The sequence below is a fragment of the Heterodontus francisci genome, chromosome 1 (genome assembly GCF_036365525.1).
Source record: "Heterodontus francisci isolate sHetFra1 chromosome 1, sHetFra1.hap1, whole genome shotgun sequence".
Classification (NCBI taxonomy): Eukaryota; Metazoa; Chordata; class Chondrichthyes; order Heterodontiformes; family Heterodontidae; genus Heterodontus; species Heterodontus francisci.
Window position 1 is genome coordinate 34,708,120 of NC_090371.1, and position 16,648 is coordinate 34,724,767.

At 42.6% G+C, this 16,648-nt stretch overlaps 1 protein-coding gene across 3 annotated transcripts in view; it reads left to right on the top strand.

Moving 5' to 3' along the window:
• Positions 1-15,174, top strand: part of LOC137368716 (receptor-type tyrosine-protein phosphatase alpha-like) — a 315,891-nt gene extending 300,717 nt beyond the window's left edge. For 2 of the 3 annotated variants that reach the window (XM_068028891.1, XM_068028900.1), the window contains 2 exons: positions 3,712-3,847; positions 12,953-15,174. In XM_068028891.1, the coding sequence (XP_067884992.1) occupies positions 3,712-3,847; positions 12,953-13,027 (211 nt within the window). In that variant the 3' untranslated portion in view covers positions 13,028-15,174. The remainder of the gene's footprint in view (positions 1-3,711; positions 3,848-12,952) is intronic. The other variant, XM_068028908.1, reaches the window with a different exon arrangement.
• The last annotated feature ends 1,474 nt before the right edge of the window (positions 15,175-16,648 follow it).

Consider the following 16,648-nt stretch of genomic DNA (forward strand, 5'->3'; position numbering starts at 1 on the left):
TAATGAGTCTAAAGGTTTTAGTCCTTTTGAATTAGTTAATGGACATGAGATAAGAGATCCTCTCAAACTAATTTTAAAAAGATTTTTAGAACAGGGGGCTGAATCTTCTGTGCTAGATTATGTATCCAGGAACAGCTCACAAGAGCTTGCTATGTAGCTCAGAAACACCTTAAAGCATCCCAAACAACTGAAGAAATTGGCAAAGATGCCAGGAGCCGAACAATTCATCCAGGGGATGAAGTGATAATATTGCTACCTTTCCAGGGTGAGACGTTGAAAGTATGGTTCAGTGGTCAAGAGAATTGGTAAATTATTGGATTGACACCCTAGATCGCCGAAAAACAATAGACTGTGTCATATCAATATGTTAAAACAATATTATCACTGGGAGGAGGATAAACAAGCACAGGTATTTCAGGTAGTTGGGACAGAGAAGGATGAAAGGGATATTGAGGTTGAGGCAGAAGGAGGCATAGACAATTCTCAGAGGTTGGACAATATGCTTTCATATTTAAATGCAGAACAACGAGAAGACCTAACAAAGCTACTCACAGCATTTAAAAGAGTCTGTAGGGACAAGCCAGGATTTATAACCACACATTATGTGGATGTTGGGGAATCCTTTCCTGTAAAACAGCATCCTTACCACTTAAGTCCAGAGAAACAGGCCCAAGTAAAAGCAGAAATCCAGTACCTACTGGAAAACCACCTACTTGAACCCAGTCAAAGCAGCTTGAGTTCCCCAGTAGTATTAGTGCCTAAACCTGACGGTTCAATTATACTTTGCATAGACTACAGAAAAGTTAATGCAATAACAAAGGCAGACTCCTACTCAAATCCTCGCTTGGAAGACTGTATTGACAAAGTGGGCAGTGCAATGTTTCTTACAAACGTAGATTTGTTAAAGGGATACTGGCAAGTTCCTTTAATACCCCAAACTAAAGAAATATGGGTCTTTGTCACAGGCTAGGGGATGCCCCAGCCACTTTTCAGATAATAGTGAACCAAGTGGTAGCCAGTATTCCTAAATGTGTGGTTTACCTTGATGATGTGCTGGTCTATAGTGACACTTGGAAGGAATCCTTGGAACAACTGGGGGGGCTCTGTTTGGAAGGTTGCAGTCGGCTGATTTGGTGATGAACTTTGTGGAAAAATTAAAAAACCAGAATGCCACACTGTTGTGATAGAGTTTACTATTACAACCTTATCACATAAAGATTATCCACATTGCGGGCAAAAATAATGTTATTTCAGATGCTTTATCTAGAATCTAATTTTTTGAGTTATCTGAATGCAAAGATGGTACAAAGCAGAACTTATTAACTACAGATAAGGAGTGAGTGTAAAAGTGTGTTTTTAAAATGTTTCCATCTTCTGTTTTTTACACTTTGTAATGAAATACATTTTAAAAATGGCGTTTCATTTCTCCAAAGGTGTTACGAGAGTGCTTCTATTTTTTGTAAAATAGATTTTTAAGGACTTATTGTTGAATTATGGACATTGATTCATCTGGAAGCTTGAAGAAATGCTGAATTTTGTTTTATTTTTAAAAGAAGTCACCAGAAGGTTCCTGGACTTGGCTTGTAAACAAGTCTTTCCTTACTGGAAGGCACCTGTTTTCAGATGAAGTACAGCAGGGAGCTTGTTGTTTTGACTTGGAGAAGATGTTTGTAGAGAAGTGACATGTCAAGATTTATGGAGGTCAGGAAGCTTGACTTCTGGAATGTTTTTGGTTTCACTTTGAATTGTTAACAAAAAAGACGGTTGGTTTTTGCCTGCCAAGAAAATCCAGCTCATCTCTTTCTCTCTCTCGGAAAGGAACCCTGCATATCCGATGTGTCCGTCTCCTCTTTCCTCCTGTATTTGAAGAAATCCTGCATATAGAATGTGTGGGAACTGAAATCCCTGTTGCCACATTTCTGCTGTAAGGCCTATCTGAAACCTCTATAACTGCATTTCTTGGAATGCCTACACAAACTGATCTTCAACATCGCGTGAAAAGAACTGTTCTAGGAAGATCCCAGTGACAGCCGTCTATACGCGTTTGGGACAAACCAAAACAAAGGACATCTTTCCTTATTTTGTTTTTCAAGAAAGAGCAAGTATTCAGCCAAAGTGTTTTTTTGTCTTTTTTATATAACAGAGATCTAAACAAAAATCCCTTTTATTTTTCCAGTTAACCAGTGTATATGTGTGTGTGTGTGTGTGTCAGTGTGAAGGGCTAAGGTAAAAAGGGAACTTTAATTTTTTTTTTATAGAGATACAGCACTGAAACAGGCCCTTCGGCCCACCGAGTCTGTGCCGACCATCAACCACCCATTTATACTAATCCTATACTAATTCCATATTCCTACCACATCCCCACCAGTCCCTATATTTTCCCTACCACTTACCTATCCTAGGGGTAATTTTATAATGGCCAATTTACCTATCAACCTGCAAGTCTTTGGCATGTGGGAGGAAACTGGAGCACCCAGAGGAAACCCACGCAGACACAGGGAGAACTTGCAAACTCCACACAGGCAGTACCCGGAATTGAACCCGGGTCGCTGGAGCTGTGAGGCTGCGGTGCTAATCACTGCGCCACTGTGCCACACCATATTTCAGTCTGTGTGTTTATGCTTTACTTCATTGCTGGTTAAGACTTGTTTTATAATAAACTGATAATTTTATTGTTTATTCAAGAAACCTGCTTGGTGTGTTTTATTCTGGAATAAAAATAGTCTATGATTGACCACATCAGCAAATAGGAAAACATTTAAATGTATGTTGTGACCCATGGAGAAGTTGAGCGCGAATAAACAGTGCACTTCTCCCGCCTCAGTCGTAACAATTGGTTTCCTATAATTCAAAAAGGTTATTGCTTATACCTGAGACAAAGCAATTTTGACATCTTTGAGGTGAGAGCAGAAAGGCACAAATAGAGATATAGACTGTTTCTTTCCACATTCTAATTTGATATCTTTTAAGTTCAATTTAGTGAGGAAATAAAGCCTTTATGAGGAAAACATATAAATTTAAGGGAGGAGCAAAACTGATCGAGGGTGGAGACGGGGTGGGAGGTGCCTTTGCCCTTTTACCACCTTCCCTGCGAGAGAGGAAGTGGAGTTAGTGAATGGAAGATTAAAGTTGTGGAGTGTGTCAATGGATCAAGGGGGAAGGTCCATGGGGTTACACCAGTAAGTCAAAGACAAAAGGAGTTTCGGATATGATGGAAGTGAGGAGGTGGTAGGGAAGCAAAATTAATGGGGGAATGAATGAGAAGAGACCTACTTAGGGCCATATTTGCCCTGCAGCCTACAGCCATTGCCATATCACCCCCACATCTCACCTGAAAGAGATGAAAAGAGACAGAGCAGTGGAAGAGGGCAGAGAGAGAAGCAAACAGAAGTCAAGAGGAGAGAACCAGAGAAGAGACAGACACAACAATACGACAAACAGAAATCACAAACCAGAGAGGACGTCATTTCTGATTTATGTGAACAATGCCACAGGTGTTCAACATATTGTCATTCTCCCATGGAGATGCCAAGAGAGGGTCAAGAGTGCACTCTTCACTTGAAGTAGAGTTAGATGGTGGGGACAATTGGAGCAGCGTATGCAGAGTAATTCAGTCCCCATTTTAAAGTCATATATTGTGTCCTTATTTTTATAGTTCTACTGTGAATTCCTGTGTCAACATTTATAATATATACTGACATATACCAACAGTGCTGGTGCTGGAAGAACAGGAACGTTCTGTGCGCTGAGTACTGTCCTGGAAAGAGTGAAAGCTGAGGGCATCCTGGATGTGTTTCAAACAGTAAAGAGTCTACGGCTACAGAGGCCACATATGGTCCAGACACTCGTAAGTACTGTGAACTAAACCAAGGTATTTTTAGTGCTGATTGATTCAGTCTGAGACACAAAGTATATTTAAGACATTTTAAGACCTAAGACTGTATTAAACAGCAGAAATTATAGACAGATTTTTGTGCTCACGTACGCACCCTTTATTGGGGGTGGCAACATCTGCCGGTTTAAAAGAACTCTATCTTATAACTGACTTTCCTTAATGCCTTATTACCACTTTCGTGTTCATTAATATGCGGAAAGCTACTTGCCCCTTAAGCAGGAAGGAACAACATGCAGATCCGCATATCTGCGCTGTGTAATGTGGCAAACATTATTGCAATTTTAAAGTCAACTTTGATTGCAATGGGTCTGTATTTCTAACAGCAAGTCAAATTAAATTGAAATATGCAGAAAGAAGCCCATTAGACTCTTGAGTTTCTTTTTGTTGCTGTTACCTCACAGATATTGTGCTTGGAGCAATTGGAATGCAGGATTAATGAATTAACAAGTTCTCTCTCGAGTGTGAGAAAATAAAGATTTTTCACTTATCTTCTTCTTTGGCCTCCTTGTCTCGAGAGTCAATGGGTAAGCGCCTGGAGGTGGTCAGTGGTTTGTGAAGCAGCGCCTGGAGTGGCAATCAAGGCCAATTCTAGAGTGACCGGCTCTTCCACAGGTGCTGCAAATAAAATTGGTTGTCGGGGCTGCTACATAGTTGGCTCTCCCCTGTCTTTTCTCTTGCCAACTGCTAAGTCTCTTCGCCTTGCCACACTTTAGCCCCGCCTTTATGGCTGTCCGCCAGCTCTGGCAATCACTGGCAACTGACTCCCACAACTTGTGATCAGTGTCATAGGACTTCATGTCGCGTTTGCAGACGTCTTGAAAGCGGAGACATGGACGGCCGGTGGGTCTGAAACCAGTGACGAGTTCGCTGTACAATGTGTCCTTGGGCTCCTGCCATCTTCCATGCGGCTCGCGTGGCCAAGCCATCTCTAGCACCGCTGGCTCAGTAAGGTGTATATGCTGGGGATGTTGGCCGCCTCGAGGACTTCTGCGTTGGAGATACGGTCCTGCCACCTGATGCCAAGGATTCTCCGGAGGCAGTGAAGATGGAGTGAATTGAGACGTTGCTTTTGGCTGACGTATGTTGTCCAGGCCACGCTGCCGTAGAGCCAAGGTACTGAGGACACAGGCTTGATACACTCGGACTTTTGTGTTCCGTGTCAGTGCGCCATTTTCCCACACTCTCTTGGCCAGTCTGGACATAGTAGTGGAAGCCTTTCCCATGCGCTTGTTGATTTCTGCATCGAGAGACAAGTTACTGGTGATAGTTGAGAGGAGGTAGGTGAACTCTTGAACCACTTCCAGAGCGTGGTCGCCGATATTGATGGATGGAGCATTTCTGACGTCCTGCCCTATGATGTTCGTTTACTTGAGGCTGATGGTTAGGCCAAATTCGTTGCAGGCAGCTGCAATCCTGTCGATGAGTCTCTGCAGACACTCTTCATTGTGAGCTGTTAATGCAGCATCATCAGCAAAGAGGAGATTCCTTGATGAGGACTTTCCGTACTTTGGTCTTCGCTCTTAGACGGACAAGGTTGAACAACCTGCCACCTGATCTTGTGTGGAGGAAAATTCTTTCTTCTGAAGACTTGAACGCATGTGAGAGCAGCAGGGAGAAGATGATTCCAAACAGTGTAGGTGCGAGAACACAGCCCTGTTTTCACGCCACTCAGGATAGGAAAGGGGTCTGATGAGGCGCCGCTATGCTGAATTGTGCCTTTCATATTGTCATGGAATGAGGTGATGATGCTTAGTAGCTTTGGTGGACATCCGATCTTTTCTCGTAGTCTGAAGAGACCACGTCTGCAAACGAGGTTAAAGGCTTTGGTGAGATCAATGAAAGCAACAAAGGTTGCAGTTATGTGAAGAAGGATGGGGACTGGTCATCTCAGGTCCAGGTCTACAATCAACATTGGTAATGACCAGCCATATGCGTGATTTTACTCTGCACCCTTATCTTAGTTGTGATCATGTTGTTTCACTTATAGTGACTTATTAAGTCTCCCAGAAACATCCCAAAACATATAACATTTCTAATACTAGTTAAGTGAATGGGGCAGCTATTTTGTTCACAGCAATGTCCAACAAATAGCTTTGAGATGATGACTAGTCAATGTATTTTTGTTGATCATGGTGATTGAGGCAAATATTTGGCAGATCTAGCAAGCTCCCCGCTCTGCAAGTCGTGGTACAGGATCATTAACGTCTAGCTGAACCTCTAGACCAGACAAATAACATCAGTTTAACATCTCACCTGAAGAACACACTTCCAATGATGCTGCATTCCATCAGTGCAAGATGGGTAATGTGCTTTCTATAATATGCATATAGCTGCATAGTGTACTCTGTGACCGAACATAGGGCTTAGGAGCAGGAGTAGGCCATCTGGCCCTTCCAGCATGCTCCACCATTCGATAAGATCATGGCTGATCTGGTTGTGGCTCAACTCCACTTTCCTGTCTGCCCCCCATAACCCTTGACTCCCTTGTCTATCAAAAGTCTAATTCAAGCTTGAATAAATTTAATGACCAGCCTCCACTGCTTTCTAGGGAAGAGAATTCCACAGAGTAACAACCCTTTGAGAAAAAAAAAATTCTCCTCATCTCTGTCTTAAAAGGGGAGACGTCTTATTTTTAAACTATGTCCCCTCGTTCTAGTCTTCCCTCACAAGAGGAAACATCCTCCCAGTATCCACTCTGTCAAGTCCCTTCAGGATCTTGTATGTTTCAGTAAGATCACCTCTCATTTTTCGAAACTGTGATGGGTATAGGCCCAACTTGCTCAACCTTTCTTCATAAGATAAACCCTTCATCCCCAGAATTAATTACCTGAACATTCTCTGAATTGCTTCTAATGCAATTATATGCTTTTTCAAATAAGGAGACCAAAATTGTACACAGTACTCCAGAAGTGGTCTCACCAAGGTCCTGTACAGCTGCAGTAAAACTTCCCTACTTTTATACTCGATTGCCCTTGCAATAAACGCCAACATTCCATTTGGCTTCCTAATCACTTGCCATACCTGCATTTGTGATTCATGTACCAGGAGACCCAGATCCCTCTGTATCACTAAGTTCTGCAGTCTCCATTTAAATCGTGTATAGATTTTCTATTCTTCCTGCCAACGTGGACAAATTCACATTTTCCCACATTATACTCCACCTGCCAAATTTTGGCCCACTCACTTAAGCTATCTATATCCTTCTGTAGACTCGTTACCTCCTCCTGACAACTTGCTTTCCTTCCTATCTTGGTATCATCAGTAAATTTCACTACCATAAAATCGGTCCCTTCAGCCAAGTCATTGGTATGAATTGTTAATAGTTGAGGCCCCAGCACTGATCCCTGTGGCACTCCATTAGTTGCAGCTTGCCAACCTGAAAAAGACCCATTTATCCCTACTCTCTGCTTCCTGTTAACTAACCAATCCTCTACCCATGCTAATATGCTACCCCCTGCACCATGTGCTCTTATCTTGTGTAGTAACCTTCGATGTGGCACCTTATCAAATGCCTATTGGAAATCTAAGTACACCACATCTACAAGTTTCCCTGTATCCATGTTGCTCGTTACTTCCTCAAAGAACTCTAATCAATTAGTTAAACACTATTTCCCTTTCACAAAACCATTTGACTCTCTCTTATACCATTATGATATTCTAAGTAGCCTGCTATAACCTCCTTAATAATGGATTCTAGTAATTTCCCTCTGGCAGATGTTAGGCTAATTGGCCTATAGTTTCCTGCTTTCTGCCTCCCTCTTTTCTTGAATAAAGGTACCACATTTGCTATTTTCCAATCTGCTGGGTCCCTTTCTGACTGTAAGGAATTTTGGAAGATTATAACCAAAGTCTGTACTAGCTCTGCAGCCACTTCTTTTAAGACCTGAAGATGCAGGCCATCTGGTCCTGGGGACTTGTCAGTCTTTAGGTCTAATAGTTTTCCCAGCACCTTTTCCCTGGTGATTATTTTAAGTTCTTCCCTCCCTTTCACCTCTTGATTTTCAAGTATCTTTAGCAGGTTTTCTAAATCTTCTACAATGAAACAGACAAAAAACACCTGTTCAATGCCTCTGCCATCTCCTTGTTTTCCATTATCAATTCCCCAGACTCGCTCTCTCAAGGAGCAACTCTAGCTTTAGTTACTTTTTTCCTATTTAAATACTTGTAGAAACTTTTACTATCTCTTTTTATATTATTAGTTTGTTTTCTCTCATACTCTACTTTCTCAATTATTTTTCTGTCATTCTTTGCTGATTCTTAAAATCTGTCCAATCCTCTGACCGACCACTATTCTTTGCAGATTTGTACAGTGTTTCTTTTAATTTGATACTATCCTTAACTTCCTTATTTAGCCATGGATGATGCATCTTTCTCAAAGAATCTTTCTCACTGCGATAAATCTTTGCTGAGAGTTATTAAATCTCCTTAAAAGTCTGCCACTGCATTTCTGCTGTCCTATCTTTTAATCTAGTTTCCCAGTTCACCTTAGCTAGCTCTGCCTTCATACCCTTGTAAGTACCTTCCTTAGATTTAAAGCATTCTCTTGTACAAATTTATAATTCTCTTATTTGCTGTTATATTCTATTCCTCTATTTATCAAACTTATTTTAGCTTTGTTTATTGCTTTATCTGAACTTTCAAGGAATTATGTATTTAAATCCTTAACTCATTGTTCACTTGGATCCTTCATGCAGTGTCTTTCCATTGAGTGCATGCACCCATTTCTTCCAAAATATATCAAGTCACACTTGCACCACTTTAAATTGTGCTTGCCGTATGTCTGTCCAGTCCACCAAATTTGTCCATGTCCTGTTACTGTCCTCTTTGCCTTTTGCTCCTACGTTTCTGCATTTAATTAATTTCGATACCCTGGTGCCTATGCCCAGGCCAGATCATCTATATATCACAAGAACAAAAATAGATCCACAAGTGACTATTGCAGTACATCGGTTGCAGTCCTTCAATCCAAGGATCACTTAGAAATCCTAACACTGTTTTCCTTGTTCTTCAGCCAGTTTTCTATCCATTCTGCTGCATTTCCTTTTTTAGAATTATCCCCAAATTTTTGTAGCAAGCCTTGTGTGAGACACCTTATCAACGCATTGAGCTGAATTTTTCTGCTGCAAAAACGATGAGGTGTGTGCTGCAGAACCACCACAATATTTGGCACGGCGGCTCATTTACATGGAGGGGGCGGAACGCCCACCCCCTCTACGTCATCGGGGGTGGGCACTCTGTCCCCGGCAACAATATCTGGTACCATTTTTAATGGGCTTCAGGTCCTTCCGCATTATTTCAATATTAAAAGTGAAAGGGGAGAGAAAATTAAACATAATGTATTTATGGTTTCAGTCCCTTCTCCCACCCTCAAATGGCAAATCAGTTTATTAATTTCCCTCTTCTCCCCCCAACGGCCAAAGAAATTTTCTTGCCATTCCAAACTTTATTAACTTTGACCTTTAACCCCTTCCCACCATCCCCTCAACCAATAGCAAGAGTTTTCCCCGCTTCATCGCCCTGAAAACTTCACTCCTCCCCCCCCCCCCCCCACCCCCAAACCAGTGTTCCGCCTTGGATCTCCGAACAGAGATCCAAAGGCACGGGAGTTCCAGCAGCCGGCTGGAATATTGGAGCGGGATGGCCGTTGCGACGAGGTAAGTACTTATTCATTAATTAACATTTATTTAAATATTTAAATCAAGTTTCAATAGCCGAGCGGCAGGGGGGCCACCATGAGGACTTGCAGCCACTGGTAATATGGTGTTGAAGCTCATGGCAGGCCTCTCCTGGAGGTATTTTCCATGCCCCCCCCCCCCTCCCCCAGCCACGACCCCCATCATCAGGAAGCTGGTAAAATCCAGCCCGTTAGGTCAAGGAATAAGGGAATCCCTGCAATTATTGAAAATAAGACTCGATGTTATTCCAGAAACCACCACACTGCCCTGATCCCCTCAAAAATGTTTTTCTGAACTACACACTCATTGTAATTGAAAGGCTCTTGAGCCTGGGATATCGGCGTCGCGAGCTAGGCCAGCATTTATTGCTATCCCTAATTGTCTTTGAGAAGGTGGTGGTGAGCTGCCTTCTTGAAACGCTGCAGTCCATGTGGAAATAGGTACACCAACAGTGCTATTAGGAAGGGAGTTCCAAGATTTTGACCCAGTGACAGTGAAAGAATGGTGAGAGAGTTCCAAGTCAGGATGGTGTGTAGCTTGGATGGGAACTTGCAGGTGGTGGTGTTCCCATGCATCTGCTTCCCTTGTCCTCCTAGGGGGTAGAGGTCGCAGGTTTGGAAGGTGCTGTCGAAGGAACTTTGATGCGTTGCTGCAGTGCATCTTGTAGATGGTACACACTGCTGCCACTGTGCGTTGGAGGGAGTGAATGTTTGGAGATGGGGTGCCTATCAAGCAGGCTGCTTTGTCCTGGATGTTGTTGAACATCTTGAGTGTTGGAGCTGCGCCTATTCAGCAAGTGGAGAGTATTCCATCACACTCTTGACATGTGCCTTGCAGATGGTGGACAGGCTTTGGGGAGTCAGGAGGTGAGTTACTCTCCGCAGGATTCCTAGCCTCTGACCTGCTCTTGTAGCAACAGTATTTATATGGCTACTCCAGTTCAGTTTCTGGTCAAATGGTAACCCCCAGGATGTTGATCGTGGGGGATTCAGCGATCGTAATGCCATTGATTGTCATGGGGATATGATTAAATTCTCTCTTGTTGGAGATGGTCATTGCCTGGCAGTTGGGTGGCGCGAATTTTACTTGCCACTTATCAGCCCAAACCTGGATATTGTCCAGGTTTTGCTGCATTTCTACATGGACTGCTTCAGTATCTGAGGAGTCGCGAATTAGAGGCCTACTCCGGTCAGGGAAAAAAACCCGACCCGAACCCGACCAGTGGCGCAGTGGTTAGCACCACAGCCTCACAGCTCCAATGACCCGGGTTCAATTCTGGGTACTGCCTGTGCGGAGTTTGCAAGTTCTCCCTGTGACTGTGTGGGTTTTCACCGGGTGCTCCGGTTTCCTCCCACAGCCAAAGACTTGCAGGTGATAGGTAAATTGGCCATTATAAATTGCCCCTAGTACAGGTAGGTGGTAGGGGAATTGAGGGAAGGTGGGGATGTGGTAGGAATATGGGATTAATGTAGGATTAGTATAAATGGGTGGTTGATGGTCGGCACAGACTCGGTGGCCGAAGGGCCTGTTTCAGTGCTGTATCTCTAAATAGAATAAATAAATAAACCACAGCGGACCTGAGCCCAACGCGACCCAAGTCCCTCCGATTTTGACCCGAGCCCGACCCGGCCATCTGTTTACTTACCTTCCTGGCACCGAACCTGCAAGAAGCTGCAGGGCGTGCGTGATGACGTCAAAGTAACATCACTCGCTCACTGCGCAGACTCAGTTTTGTCCTGGCCTCCCAGCTCAGCTAAGTTTTTAAATTTCAATACTTAGCAGCAGAGCACTTACTGTGTGTGTCCGGCCCGACCCAACTCGGCCTGACCCGACTCGAGCCCGAAAGCCGTACCCTGATGATGGGCCTGACCCAACCCGAACCCGACACACGTCATCGGGTCTCGTCGGGGTCGGGTAACAGGCCTCTATCATGAATGGTGCTGAACATTGTGCAATCATCAGCCAACATCCCCACTTCTGACATTATGATTGAAGGAAGGTCATTGATGAAGCAGCTGAAGATGATTGGGCCTAGGACACTACCCTGAGGAACTCCTGCAGTGATGTCCTGGAGTTCAGATGATTGACCTCCAACAACCACAACCATCTTCCTTTGCGCAACGTATGACTCCAACCAGCGCAGAGTTTTCCCCCTGATTCCTATTGATTCCAGTTCTGCTAGGGTTCCGTGATGCCATACTCAGTCAAATACTGCCTTGATGCCAAGGGCAGTCACTCTCACCTCACCTCTTAAATTCAGCTCTTTTGTCCATGTTTGAACCAAGGCTGTAATGAGGTCTGGAGCTGAGTGGCCCTGGCAGAACCCAAACTGAGCATCAGTGAGCAGGTTATTGCTAAGCAAGTGCCGCTTGTTAGCACTGTCGACAACATCTTCCATTACTTAACTGATGATTAAGAGTAGACTGATGGGGAGGTAATTGGCTGGGTTGGACTTGTCCTACTTTTGTGTACAGGACATACCTGGGCAATTTTCCACATTGCTAGGTAGATACCGGTTTTCTAGCTGTACTGCAACAGCTTGGCTAGGGGCACGGCAAGTTCTGAGCACAGGTCTTCAGTACTATTGCCGGAATGTTGTCGGGGCCCATAGGCTTTGCAATATCCAGTGCCTTCAGTCGTTTCTTGATATCATGCGGAGTGAATCGAATTGGCTGAAGATTGGCATCTGTGATTCTGGGGACTTCAGGAGGAGGCCATGATGGATCATCAACTCGGCACTTCTGGCTAAAGATGGTTGAAAATGCTTCAGCCTTTAGGAAGTGTGCACAAAAGTAGATCTCAGCTGATTTGCTTTTTTTGCAGTTCCTGCTGTTCCCTCTCCAATTCTTTTAGTGAAGAACCACAAATAGAAGCCTGACTGCCCGACCAAACCCGACTACATGTGTTGGGTTCGGGTCTGGTCTATATGCTGGAGAAAGAATTCAAGGTTGGGTTTTGCTTTGTATTGTTTTCTTTTTAATCTACATTTTGACGCGATTTTTTTTCTTTACTAATAATATGTTTGATATTGTCGGGTCGGGCATGAAATAAACTTGAAGGCCTCGGGCCCAGGTCAGGTTCGGTTTGGCTGTGGTCGTGTCAAGCCCAGGTTGTGTTTTAATTTTACACCCGAGCCATGCTTTAGCACACATCCTCCACTTGCTACCTCTCTACAGCAACAGAGATGAGAATTTAGTAGAATGTGATGAAACCTCTCCCTACCAGTCTGTAACACGGGGGTTGGACATAGCACTGATCTGCTCCATTTTGGTGTTTTTCCTTGAGATTTATGGGTCAATCTTTTTATTTAAGATGCCTAATATTTTTGTTAAAATGTCTTGCAACTATAAGAGGGACTAATAATTTTTATTTCTTTCTGCAGGAACAGTATGAATTCTGCTACAAGGTCGTGCAAGAGTACATTGATGCATTTTCGGATTATGCTAACTTCAAGTGAAAAATTGCCTTCGTAATATTTTGTAATCTATTTGTTAATATACCCAAACCCGTGTACATATCTTATTGGTTTTAGAGGTTGGTACCCTAGGCTTCATATTAGCTAGAGATTTTATATGTAGCAGATGGTTAGCATATTAGTCTCATTTCAGCAGTTTTATTGAGTAATGTAGCCTGATGTTCAGATTGATGTTGATCAAATTTATTTTAGTAGCTGCTTGGAAGAGTATTCATTGAGTTCAAAGGGGGTAGGACAGGATGAAAAATAAGTAAAGTCAGATGATCGCAAAATCTGTGACTTTGATCAGTTGATGCCCCTGAATCTACTTCGTCATCGCCAATGCTTTTTTATTTCAACTTGGATAAATAATCAAGTTTGAAATACCCTTCTGTCATTAATTGATCAGTGCCATTTAGACATGATATCTTTCACTTGGACCATTCTCTTTCTCAGGCATTTAACAAGTTTGTAATTGTACGCTTTATATTTTCAATGCTGTGCCGTTTTATTTATCAGATTTGAGGTAGAAGCAGTACTTTCCATTATTGAGATATGTAGAAAGGGAAAGCGACTTCAGAAACACTTACCTATGCTACAATGTTGTAGAAATGGAGACCTGTAAAGGGAATACAGTAAGAAAATACTGCTTTTAAAAAAAGCTTTTTTTTTTGCGAGTCTACACAGGCTGAAAGTGGATATCCTACCTGCATTATTTTTCACATATCTCAAAATCTTCAATGTCCAGGTTCTTTACAAGACTTTGGTCTTGTAAAATTAAAGCATCTCTGTAACCTTTTTCTTTTTTTCTGCATTAAAAATATATGGAACTTGTTATAGAGTTCTATACAAGTTAAAAGATGTGTGGGCTTGGAGTAATAAATTTGGAAATACAGTCTTGATAGGACAATATAAAAATACTCTTTAACCATAGCCACTGTGTACAGTACATAAAAGCTGCAACTTGAAGGGTATTGAATTATGTTATATATGTTAAAATCTATTTGTTTGAGCTTCTGTCTCAATAAATTAAAAAAAGTAAGTGAAATGCTCTGGACGCTTCTAAAATGTGAAAGATTTGCCTGGGATTTACTGTCATTTTCCTGAAGAGACAGCTGCCCATTTCCCAACTTTTACCCAGTTAACACGCAACCTTTGTGCAAAGATGGAGCTTAATAGTAAGTTGCACAAGGGAAAAGACCAATTAAATTTGGTGATTTATGTGTATCATTCGTGTGTCTAATCTGGACCAAAAATTATTCAAATGTGTTTTTAAAAAAAAATCTCAAGTTTTAAAATTGATGATTTTTTAAAAAAACTGTAGTTGATAAATGTAAATGTCTTTGATTTATCATTTGCTCCTAACAATTATATTTTTTCTTAAAAATGTACAAATAACTGCAGTTTCTTAACCTGTATTTATTTTTTTATGACGAGGAGAAAATTTGGTGGATTTTTTTTTAAGTTTATTTTTAAGTTTAGCTTCTTGTAGTTTAGGAGCACTCATTGCCAGGTAATTTGAGGTGAAGCAAGGCTGGGTCAATATTTTGCTAACATAGCTTACACCAGCTTGTACCTGTATGATGTATAGTGCACAGTCCCATTAAGTTATTTGAGTTTTTGCTCATGTCACATTTGAAAAACATGGCACAGCTGTTTACCAAGTTCTCTATTGTGCATTCAGTCGATAGACTATGGTAATTTACTATGTGTTGAATAGATTTACTGTCAGCTTCCGACCTTCAGTAATTCTGCTATCACTGACCATACTAGTGTAAATAGATATTGACTGAATCCCTGACTCTTGAAACTTTGGTATTTTGGGACAATGGCTAAGCTAAAGGTATAAACAGAATAAATGTGCTCATTACAAGAAAAAGGTTCATTTGTTTCTTTCTTTTGTTTTTGTTTTGAGTGAACTGATGGATACAAATTGGAAAACCAGGCCAGTTTTATTTGACAGTTACTGTGTAGGTTTATGACCACTGACAGGCATACTGTATAGGGTTAAGACTTGAATTAAGGCTGCCTTCCCATATTTTTGAGTTTTCTACCATTTATGTTAATGACAGCCAAACACAAAACACCTGGATTCATATCCATTGGCATTGACTGAATTGTTTGAACAAAATATCAAAATATAAGCTGAAGGTGCTCATTACTTCCCTACTCATAAATTCCATTAGGGTATTAAGAAACCAAACAATATTTGGGAAGCTAACCCATATAAAATAACATTTTCTCTCCTTAAACTACTTTATCAGGACTAGTTGGGGAGGTAGTCATCCTAATTAAGGTGGATGTCTCAAGTTCATTAAGCAGCTTAATCAGCGGACATCAGCGAGCTAGCACTCCTACACTTTCGCAGTCTGTTGTTACGACCGAAGCGGGAGGAGTGCACTGTTAATTCAGTCCCACTTCTCCACAGGTCACAACATATCAATACATTTTCCCACTTACTGAAACAGCCAATTAGATACTCTATTTGTTCTCAGAATCTTATCTTTGACCTCTTTGTCTCGAGAGACAATGAGTAAGCACCTAGAGGTGGTCAGTGGAGCAGCACCTGGAGTGGCGAGAAAGGTCAATTCTAGAGTGAAAGACTCTTCCACACGTGCTGCAGATAAAATTGGTTGTCGGGGCTGTTACACAGTTGGCTCTCTCCTTGCGCTTCTGTCTTTTTTCCTGCCAACTGCTACGTCTCTTCGACTTGCCACTCTTTAGCCCCGCCTTTATGGCTGTCCGCCAGCTCTGGCAATCACTGGCAACTGACTCCCACAACTTGTGGTTAATGTCACAGAACTTCATGTCGCGTTTGCAGACATCTTTAAAGCGGAGATATGGACGGCCGGTGGGTCTGATACCAGTGACGAGCTCGCTGTACAATGCGTCCTTGGGGATCCTACCATCTTCCATGCGGCTCACATGGCCAAGCCATCTCTAGCGCCGCTGGCTCAGTAAAGTGTATATGCTGGGGATGTTGGCTGCCTCGAGGACTTCTGCATTGGAGATACGGTCCTGCCACCTGATGCCAAGGATTCTCTGGAGGCAGTGAAGATGGAATGAGTTGAGACGTTGCTCTTGGCTGACAAACGTTGTCCAGGCCTCGCTGCCGTAGAGCAAGGGCACAGGCTTGAAACACTCGGACTTTTGTGTTCCGTGTCAGTGTGTCATTTTCCCACACCCTCTTGGCCAGGCTAGACGTAGCAGCAGACGCCTTTCCCATGCGTTTGTTGATTTCTGCATCGAGAGACAGGTTACTGGTGATAGTTGAGCCTAGGTAGGTGAACTCTTGAACCACCTCCAGAGCGTGGTAGCTGATATTGATGGATGGAGCATTTCTGACATCCTGTCCCATGATGTTCGTTTTCTTGAGGCTGATGGTTAGGCCAAATTCATTGCAGACAGCCGCAGTCCTATCAATGAGTCTCTGCAGACACACTTCTGTGTGCGATGTTAATGCAGCATCGTCAGCAAAGAGGAGTTCCCTGATGAGGACCTTCCGTACTTTGGTCTTTGCTCTAAGACGGGCAAGGTTGAACAACCTACCATCTAATCTTGGGTGGAGGAAAATTCCTTCTTATGAAGTCTTGAACGCATGTGAGAGCAGCAGGGAGAAGAAGA